The sequence below is a fragment of the Helianthus annuus genome, chromosome 12 (assembly GCF_002127325.2).
Source record: "Helianthus annuus cultivar XRQ/B chromosome 12, HanXRQr2.0-SUNRISE, whole genome shotgun sequence".
Taxonomy (NCBI): domain Eukaryota; kingdom Viridiplantae; phylum Streptophyta; class Magnoliopsida; order Asterales; family Asteraceae; genus Helianthus; species Helianthus annuus.
In genome coordinates, this window is record NC_035444.2 from 136530875 (window position 1) to 136541420 (window position 10546).

The window sequence follows — 10546 nt, forward strand, 5'->3', positions numbered from 1 at the left end:
AAATTACCTTCTTTGAAATTGAAAAGGTATCTTCTTGTCTGAAGGAACCATACTAATCCTTGGAATAAAAACTCTTGTGCCGATATTTCCGCCAGATATTACTCCCGCTTCGATTACTCATTTACCAAGAAAGGTTACTTGAAGTCTAGTACCATTACATAATCCGTTCTGTTGATCAATGTTTCGAAGAAGCATCACAGGAACACCAACTTTAAGAACCAACCTATGGTTAGGTAAACCGGATATTTTCTGAGCATTCAAATTGTCAGGAGAGTATAGACCTTGTTGAAAAGAATCAAGAACTTGCTCAGTTTGACATATACTGTCAGAGCTCAAATACTCTTTTTCTTCACCTGGAAATAATGAAAGTAATCGATCATTAATCTCATGAACTACTTCATTCTTTGGTGCTAAAATTGCTCTCTCTGAAAAGAATCCAGGATTTTTATACTGATGCTAAAATTGAAGGATTTTTATCCAGGATTATCTGATAGAGATGAATATGGATGGATTGATATTGAATCGGATGAAGAAGAAAGGGTTTATGGGAAGATGTGAGATATTCGTTGAAGAAAGAGATATTACAAAGAGTATTGAAGATTTGGTAAGAGAAAAACATAGGTTATAAAGGATCCATGTATGCGGGTCGGATTCCATCAAAACAGGTATTGTATAAGGAAAAAAGCACATGGAATTTTTCCCGCCAAAATGCACAATCTAGAGGGCTAATAGCTTGACACATCAGCAAAAATTAACACATTTATTATATATAATAGATAATAGAAATAGATAGATTTTAAAAAAATCTCAACAGTTGTGTGCCACATCATAAATTTACGGAGTATATTAGTAGTCATTGAAAGCATTTGTCTCTTTGAGTTTAGGAAATAGTTTTCATTGCATGGTTCGAGTGCAACTTACATGTAAATATGTGTGCTCGATTGTTATTTAAAAGATGTTTCTTTTATTTATTATTTAAAAGATGTTCCGTTTTGGTATAGTCTATTTTTAATTAACCTTTAAAAAATTTATAATCATTCGTCGTTTAATAAAATATGGTATGAATGGTTTTCTAAAAATAAAACCGGGTTTTACATCTAGTTTAAAAAAAAAACCGATTTGTACTCCCAGTTAATATTAGCAATTAACCCGATCATGCCTAACACTCTTTACTTGGGGCGCAAACCTAAAACGGTAAAACCTTGTGTGCTGATTGATTCTCTTTACTTTATTATCTTGGAACATATCTCCAACGCCACACATAAAACCCTAGTTCTTCTTCAATTGTGGCGTTAAGACGCCAGCCGATTCACCTTATCTGCATCCTTCAATCATCCATTGCACACAGGAGGTAGTTTGATTCCCTTTTTTTACTATACTGTTGCATGTTGATCTTGTTGTAACCTACGTAATGATTTTGATTATTGTTAGTCACTAACCTTCATTTCGGATACTCATTTGGTAGGGTTTTTGGTAATAATCTGTCACCAAAGTTGCCAATTTGTTATATTAGAATGTTTTGATGTTACATGATATATGATTTTGGACATTAGCTTACCGTGATTCAGTCATTGTTTGATTGAATTTGACCAGCATTTGATAAATTTTATCTGCAAAGGGTTGGTTAAAAAGCAATGGTGTGTTAAAAGGGTTGTTTGATTGTTACTTTCGGTTGGATTGAGTGAATGCATTTCTTTAGTTTTAGACTATCTGATTTTGTTATAGTCTACATAATCTTGTTACACTTTGATTGTTATGTCTATATATAATTTTCTAAAATTATCGCTATTTCTATAGTTTCTGTCAAATTAGTAGCGAGATGGCAGATACCGACAGCGCGAAGAGCTTCAAGAGGCGGGACCAGCTTTTAGAAATGGAACACGAAGTGAGAAAATGGTGGGATGAAAGTCATGTTTTCAATGCTGAAGCTCACGACCAACCTCCCAAAGAAGGCGACAAGTTTTTCGGCACCTTCCCGTTTCCGTATATGAATGGGTATTTGCACTTGGGGCATGCATTTTCACTCTCTAAGCTTGAGTTTGCTGCCGCTTATCACAGGTTAAGGGGTGCTAATGTCCTTTTACCCTTTGGATTCCATTGTACTGGAATGCCAATTAAAGCATCTGCTGATAAACTTAGAAGGGAGATTGAAAAATTTGGTAATCCACCTGTTTTTCCTTCAGAGGAGGTGGTTAATGAACCCGAACCCGAACCTAAACCTAATGAAGGAAATAACCCAGAAAAGTTTAAGGGGAAAAAATCAAAGGTGGCATCAAAAACTGGTAGGGAGACCTACCAGTGGGAGATAATGCGTGGTTACGGTTTATCTGATGCTGAAATTGCTACATTTCAAGACCCTGTTCAATGGCTGCGGTTTTTTCCTCCTTTGGCTGTTGAAGATCTTAAAGCTTTCGGATTGGGTGCTGATTGGAGGAGGTCGTTTATCACTACAGACATCAACCCGTTTTTTGACAAGTTTGTGAGGTGGCAGATGCGGAAGTTAAAATCATTTGGGAAGATCGTTAAAGATTTACGATACACAATCTATTCACCTTTAGATGGGCAGCCGTGCGCTGATCATGATCGCGCATCAGGTGAAGGTGTTATTCCCCAAGAGTACACACTCATTAAGATGGAGGTTGTCCCACCATTCCCTCCCAAATTTGCACATTTAGAAGGCAAGAAAGTCTATCTGGCAGCTGCAACATTGAGGCCAGAAACTATGTATGGGCAGACAAATTCATGGGTATTACCAGATGGCAAATATGGAGCCTTTGAGATCAATGAATCTGAAGTTTTTATCTTAACTGAGCGGGCCGCTCGAAATCTTGCTTATCAGAGACTGTCCAGGGTGCCTGAAAAGGCTACATGCATAGTTGAGTTGACTGGTCAAGATCTTATTGGGTTACCTCTTCGATCACCGCTTTCATTCAATGAAATTATATACTGTCTTCCAATGCTCTCGGTTCTCACTGATAAGGGTACTGGGATAGTTACCAGCGTTCCTAGTGACTCACCTGATGATTTCATGGCATTGCAGGTATTATATATATTGTATATTCAGCTAATATACATACGCACATATGTACATGTTTTATACTTATATCGTTTTATGTTATATGATGTTATACAGTTTATCACGCTTTACATATACCTTGTTTGGAAAAAAAAATCTTTAGAACTTGAACGTAGGTGTTGAAGTTGTGCTAGTTGGTTGAGAACATGTAGACAATCATGGTTCAATAGTTTTAGAACCATAACATTGTTTTTATGCATGGTTTGATTTATCTCACTGAACTAAAAACAAGTGTTCAAATATCGTTGAATGCGTACACTGCAAATTGTTTACTGTTTAAATATTTTTTTTTTCTTTTTTGTATTTTTCCTTACTTTCAAGATCAACTCATTGAATTGCAGGATTTGAAAGCAAAAGCTCCTTTTAGGGCTAAATTCGGTGTAAAAGATGAGTGGGTATTACCCTTTGAGGTCGTCCCGATCATCAGCCACCCCGAGTTCGGTGACAAATCTGCTGAAAAAATATGCACGGACATGAAAATCAAGAGCCAAAACGAGAGGGAAAAGCTTGACGCTGCTAAAAAGGTAATCTACAAGGGTGGTTTTTATGAAGGAACCATGATTGCTGGCGAATATGCTGGAATGCGTGTTCAAGATGCTAAAAACTTAATCAGAAGCAAGCTGCTAGAACTTAACCAAGCTGTTGTGTACAGTGAACCCGAGAAGAAAGTAATGTCAAGATCAGGTGACGAGTGTGTTGTTGCATTAACTGACCAATGGTATCTGACTTATGGTGAATCTAGCTGGCGACAAACTGCAGAGGAGTGCTTAGCCAACATGAATTTATATTCTGATGAGACCCGACATGGTTTTGAACATACGCTGAGCTGGCTGAACCAATGGGCATGTTCTAGAAGTTTTGGTCTTGGGACCCGTATACCATGGGATGAGGAGTTTTTAGTGGAATCTTTATCCGATTCAACCATCTACATGGCTTACTATACGGTCTGCCATCTGTTACAGAAAGGGGATTTATTTGGTGTGGACACGTCTACTGTAAAACCCGAACAGCTTACAGATGATGTTTGGGATTATTTATTTCTTTCTGGCCCAGAACCTCAGTCATCAGATATTTCATCGACTCTTCTTAAAAAGATGAGGCAGGAGTTTCAATATTGGTATCCTGTTGACCTTCGTGTTTCTGGTAAGGATTTAATACAGAATCATCTTACGTTCTGTATTTATAACCACACAGCAATATTTCCCAAAGAACACTGGCCTCGTGGGTTTAGATGTAATGGTCACATTATGTTGAATTCTGAGAAAATGTCCAAGTCAACCGGGAATTTTAGGACGTTGAAACAAGCTATTGAAGAATTCTCAGCAGATGCCACTAGATTCTCTCTTGCTGATGCTGGTGATGGGATGGATGATGCTAATTTTGTGTTTGAAACGGCGAATGCTGCGATTTTACGTCTTACTAAGGAGAGAGCGTGGATGGAGGAGGTTCTTGCTGCTGAGTCAACTTTAAGAGTGGGCCCGCCTTCCATTTATGCTGACCGTGTATTTGCTAATGAAATGAACTTTGCTATAAAAATGACTCAGAAGAACTACAGTGATTACATGTTCCGTGAAGCTCTTAAATCAGGGTTCTATGATCTTCAAGCTGCTAGAGATGAATATAGGTTTTCTTGTGGGTCGACTGGCATGAATCGTGATCTTTTGTGGCGGTTCATGGATATTCAAACACGGCTTATTGCTCCTATCTGCCCCCATTATTCTGAATATGTATGGAAGAAACTTCTAAAGAAACAAGGGTTTGTGATCAAAGCTGGATGGCCTGAAGCTGAAAACCCTGATCTCACCCTGCAAATGGCTAACAGATACTTACAGGAGTCTATAACCAATTTCAGGTTCACTTATCTTGCTCTGTGTATATTATAATGCTTATGTTTTATGTCTGGGTATCCGACTCTCATGGTTAATAATTGATTTTTTCGGGATAATTATTTCCAGGAAGCTTCTTCTGAAGCAGGCTTCTGGTGGCTCAAAGAAAGGTAGCAACAACAAAGCTGGTAATCTGAGCAAACCAACAATTGGGCTTATATTTGTGAATGAACAATATGATGGATGGAAAAAAGAGTGTTTGAACATCTTACGAGACAAATTCGATAGTCAAAACCGTAAATTTGCACCAGACCAGGAGATACTACAAGCATTGCAGCAGAGTACAGTGGGCCAGGAAGGAAACTTTAAGCAAATACAGAAGCTATGCATGCCCTTCTTGAGGTTTAAGAAGGATGAGGTGATGACACTTGGCACGCAAGCATTGGATCTAAGGCTGCCATTTGGTGAAATCGAGGTTCTTCAAGAGAACTTAGAGTTGATTAAGAGACAGATAGGCCTTGAACATGTTGAAATTTTGTCAGCTACTGATTCAGATGCGGTTAGCAAGGCTGGCCGCCATGCTTCGTTGCTAAAACAAACTCCACCATCACCAGGATCTCCTACCGCTATCTTTTTGACTAAGGATGGTATGTTAATCAGTGAATGTGATATTTCTGTTTTTTTTTTCTACTAAAGATGGGTGGGATGGGTTGAACTGCAAATGCTTTTTTGTATAATTCATACATTAGTTATGTTTACAAAATAGTACTGTTACATTTGTTATTCTAAATCTTTTAATAAAAACAATTTAGGTGGTTGCATTGGATAACATTCGACCTGCTCCCTTTTAGTTAGTTTTTTTTCTCTCTTTGCGCTAGAACATATACCAAAATTCTTTTCACGGGTAAATTGATCAATTTTGCGACCTCTACTTTTTTTTATAAAATTTTATGTTACCTTGAGTTTGGATATCAGAATAAACAAGGGATTATCCAACTTTCATAGGTTTTCATTTCATTTACATATGGTGGCAGTTACCAATCACAACTTAGATCACATATCTAGAACAATAACGTTTTCCTCCAGTCGGGGTGGAATCTCACAAATCCAAGTGGTTGTATGATTGATATCATGGTGAGGAACAGAAAATCTAAGTAGGTGCTAAATGTTTTTATTTTTTATGTAACAATATGCAATTGGAAGCAAGTGTAGTGACAAATTATATGATTGAATTTTCTTCAAGAGCCAGATTGGTTTTATCAGCTTGATCTCAATAGAAATTCTCGTGAAATATTGCTTATGATATGTAAAGGTGTTGGGATTTTGTTGTCTTTATTTAGTGCCGTTTATTTTTCTATATAGATTTAGCCTGAAGATCTGGGATTAAGAGAATGGAAAAGAGTGCTAAACCTTCTGGCTGACTCAGGTAATTTGCCTGCTGCCATATATTGCAAATTGTGCTTTTTTGCTTTGTGTAAAATCATCTGCGATATTTCAGTTTTAAGATTTTGCTTTGGTTCCATTTTTCTTACATTACTTATGTTTAGTTTAATGTTCATGCTGTAGTGATTGAGAGTGAGACAAGTTTTGGTGCACACTCACGTCTTAACCCACTTTAGGTAAAAGTCATAAAAGTTGCAACTGAGTTAATAGAAAGATATCAATGTTTGGTCTTACTACTATCTGAAATATTGTTTGGCCACATATTGCCACCATACAAAGGCGCTAGGCGCAAAAAAAGCAAGGGCCTGAGAAAAAGAAAGCGCACAATGAAAAAAATTAAAATATATTATGTATTAGAAAAATAATACTATTCTTCAAATAGATTAAACAAAATGTATTATATAATATTTAATATCATCTATTTGGTACCAAAAGTTCTAAAATATTAGTGTACTAGTGTAGAAAAGTAGTTTTCCTTAAATAAAAGTAGAAATCTGGCTGGAATCTTGCCGGAAACTTTCCGTAATGTAGAAATCTCACTGGAATATGCGCCTGAACCATCACCTAGAGAATTAAAGCGCAATTTCCTCGACTTAAAACGCAATTGCCTCGTCTTGCCTGGAAAATGGGCCTAGGTGCAAGAGGCGATGGCTTTTAACAACTATGATTGCCACCACACTTGCACTTCAACTCTTAACTCTTGAAGCTAACAATGAAATTTTCTGATTGATTTTTTTATAAGTTTAAACTGTGAGGGTTAATCTGTTGCAACATTCAGATGTTTTCTTGGAAATATTTGTAGTGTCGAAAGCATTATTATGAGTTGGAGTACGGTGACCATATAGGTTAAGCTTATATGCAGCGACTGTGCTGTAGTTAGGTTGAGCCATTTTTGAAATTTGCTCCATACCATAAAAGTTGCATTTTTTCATCAAGTTTTATGGCATGCTAAAGTACATTCTTTCATCAAGTCTACATTTTTGAAATTTGGGTTATGGTTTATCCTATGTTACTCCTGAGTGATGTATGCACTTTCTCTCGTGCTAGCGCCTTGAATGTGCCTTCGACAGCTATGGTTGTATCTCGAACTGGTCAAATGAACTAGATAATCTACTTTTAATGCATAAAATCATTTAGATTCTTTTATTCAAAGATTTATTATTACTAATATTGTTATTGTTATCAATATCAACACATTAGTCCTATAAGATTGGAGAAAAGTATTGGCTAGCCAACCACTCAACCCTGCCCAAACTGTTTCGGCCCTACCAAAACCTATTTTAACCCAAGCTTGATTTCACCTGACATATTGACCCACCTGTCCATTTTGCCACCTCTAGTTGTTCAGATCTGGAGACAACATGCACCTTTTTAGATGATATAACAGAACAAACAATACTGATTCAACTCTTTTAAAACCACAACATTTCTTTCTTTTGTTATCTTTAATCTTATACGACGTGTTTGTTCATGGTCATAATTACCAGTCATTGTTTCTAATTGCCTTTGATTCATGAGGTTGACGTGTTTGTGTTTTTTTTTTTTTTTTTTTTTTCTGTTGAGCAAGATTTGAATCTAAATTTCACTTTTTTGGTCATTAATAGTGTTTTTAAATATCAGTTTTACTATTATGCTTCAGATATTTGATCTAGCAGATACATGATTCTATCTTGAGCGTTCACTAAGTTGTACAAAAGGTACCTGTTTGACTCATTACCTGGCTTGCGTCTCACCACCTCTAGAGCCTACATTTGCTAACTGTCTTGCATGAAAAAATGCAAGACCGCTTTACATTTTCTATCCATCTCACCACCTCTAGAGCTTACGGATTTGCATAAAAAGTACTATGTCATAGTTATTTTGCTGAAAGCTGACCCATCGTTCTCTCTATGCTCAGGCATCAAAGGCACAGAATGGAGTATGATATGCTCGAGTTATTTGGCTTTTACACACTTTTTGTACTGATGACACAGTTGGTGGGAAGAAACGCTCCTTTTCATCAAGAAGTTGGTGGAATAGTATAATGTTTGTCGTTTTTGGTTATGTTTTGTAGAAACTTTTTTTTTTTTTTTTGCTTTTGTTAACAATGTATGTGGTCAAGTGCTTTCTAACTCCAGTTATACATCGTTTGTTCCATCTTTGTGTTTTGACCAGCAGTAGTTTCTTAGTCTTTTGCTCTCGGTCCGGTTCAGACCAGTCATTCTTTCACAGTGCGAAGTTGGCTGGTTCTGTTTTCGGTTGGCTTATTGACATGCTCGGTCTCATTAATCTTTTTACCAAACAAACAAAAGATTATATCGGTAGGATATAATCTTTTATTCTATTTACAACTTTGTTTATGATACTAAAAAATATCATATTTTGAATACAACTTTGTTTTTAACAAAATTTATACCGAAATATAGAGAGAAAAACTAAACACAAATATAGAGAGAAAAACTAAACACAATTGTGTATCCAATCTTTTACAAAAAGCTAACAAACCCAAGCTACAAGAAAAAAGATAAAGTTGGTAAAAAAATAATGAGTTAAAAGTGTATAATATACACTGTATATTATAAAGTCTAGGTTGAAAATGATAATTAACATAAAAATAATAATACTATTAATTCATTTTTGTTTGTAAAAACTGTGTGTATATTTACAGGACCTGATCAAGGGAAAACCTTTTTTTTTTTGTGAGAAAACAAGTAAACTCAATCTCGGGCATTATATTATATATTATATATATATTGTTTTCAAGTGATGATGAATAGTAATTTTATTTTTATAATAATATATAGTTTTTTTAATATTTTATTATTTTATTATTTAATATATTATAATAGTTTATTATTACATTTTCTTTTAATAACATATTTTTCTTTTTTTTAACATATATTTCCTTTACCTTTTTTTAATAATTGTTTTTTTTTTTTCTTTTTTCAACATATATTACTTTATTGATTAATTTGATACTTCTTTAATAAGTTATGTTTTTTTCTAAAAACTTAAGTAGGTAGTTGTGTTTGATTTCTTTCCCTCACATTCCGTTATAAGTTTTGTTCATGTAACATCCCGTGTTTCGAAAGTCAAAGTTAAAGTCAACATTGAAGTCAAAGGAAGAAAAAATTGCTAATTGCGATCTGCCACTCCTTGCTCAATTACTGTTTTGACTACTTTGACTTGTAGATAATCTATTTATTTTATTGCATTAGTTGTATTATGTGGAGTACCTATTACTAATCGAGGTTTAATTGCTATTTATCGCATGTTTTATCGCTTTATCACTTATCGCATTGCAATCGCATCCGCAACTCGAGTTATGCGTTCTGGATATTGTTTTACGTGCGTGTGTGCCTTTTATGTGTTACTTGTGCATGTTTATTTATGTTTATGTTGTGGTGATTAATCGAAACGCAATCGCAACACTATCGCAATCGAATCGCAGACGCTAAACGCAAGTTATTTAGGATGATTGTATGTTAGATATAGTAGTTGGGGTTAATGAGAAACTCTATCGCATCGCAAAACCCAATGCACGAATCGAAACGACAAAACTCAACACGTCGGACACCGGATCGAGTGGCCACCCGATCGAGTGACCACCCGATCGGATTGTCATCCGATCGGATTGCCACACGATCGGTGGCCCATCCGATCCGTGTACACTTTCCTTTTTGGGAAACCTTATAAATACCTCACTTGTCACATCATTTGATGTGACAGCTCCTCTCACTCGACCCAGCCGCTCTCAAGCCTCTTCTCTCGATTTCTCGCGATTCTTGTAAGTTTTCAACCTAAATCTTGTACTTTCATGATCTACACGCACTTCTTCATCTTTCTATCTTTTGAATCTTAATTTTTAACTTTGAAATCACTAGATTTAAGGTGTTCTAGGGTGATGTCATCATGGTGTTCTTATGAACTTCATGTTTTGGCTTTAATCCACCAAGAACAACTTAGATCTGAACGATTTCTACATGAATAAACAAAGATCTTGCATAGATCCGAACATATTCAAGGTGGAAAGGATTGAAAGATGGTTTTCTAACTTTCTTTCAACTCTTTTACACTCAATGCACTTAAAACCGATAAAATCGGAGCTTGTTCTGATCTTCTACTCCTTCTTGGTGATGTGTTGGTTCAAGATCTGAGTTCTACCGAAGAGACAACCGATTCCGGGTTAAACATGAACAACCGTCACGAACCTGTGAACGGG

General features: G+C 35.9%; 1 protein-coding gene across 3 annotated transcripts; it reads left to right on the plus strand.

Moving 5' to 3' along the window:
• Positions 1 to 1192: 1192 nt before the first annotated feature.
• Positions 1193 to 8487, plus strand: LOC110895577 (leucine--tRNA ligase, cytoplasmic). Of its 3 annotated transcripts, XM_022142900.2 has the most exons (7): positions 1193 to 1351; positions 1798 to 3040; positions 3418 to 4928; positions 5032 to 5549; positions 6265 to 6328; positions 6469 to 6521; positions 8243 to 8487. In XM_022142900.2, exons 2-5 carry the CDS (start codon positions 1820 to 1822, stop codon positions 6273 to 6275), a joined length of 3261 nt encoding a protein of 1086 aa, XP_021998592.1. In that variant the 5' UTR covers positions 1193 to 1351; positions 1798 to 1819; the 3' UTR covers positions 6276 to 6328; positions 6469 to 6521; positions 8243 to 8487. The 3 variants fall into 3 exon arrangements, with proteins under 3 accessions (XP_021998592.1, XP_021998591.1, XP_035837012.1); XM_022142899.2 differs by lacking the exon at positions 6469 to 6521 and having other exon boundaries at positions 1194 to 1351; XM_035981119.1 differs by lacking the exons at positions 6469 to 6521; positions 8243 to 8487 and adding an exon at positions 7985 to 8190 and having other exon boundaries at positions 1300 to 1351.
• The last annotated feature ends 2059 nt before the right edge of the window (positions 8488 to 10546 follow it).

Bases quoted from the DNA above. Each gene is read 5' to 3' on its own strand.
- LOC110895577 (XM_022142900.2), top strand. From the start codon at position 1,820: ATGGCAGATACCGACAGCGCGAAGAGCTTCAAGAGGCGGGACCAGCTT. The intron at 3,041-3,417 runs GTATTATATATA...ATTGAATTGCAG, and splicing joins ATGATTTCATGGCATTGCAG to GATTTGAAAGCAAAAGCTCC. The intron at 4,929-5,031 runs GTTCACTTATCT...AATTATTTCCAG, and splicing joins GAGTCTATAACCAATTTCAG to GAAGCTTCTTCTGAAGCAGG.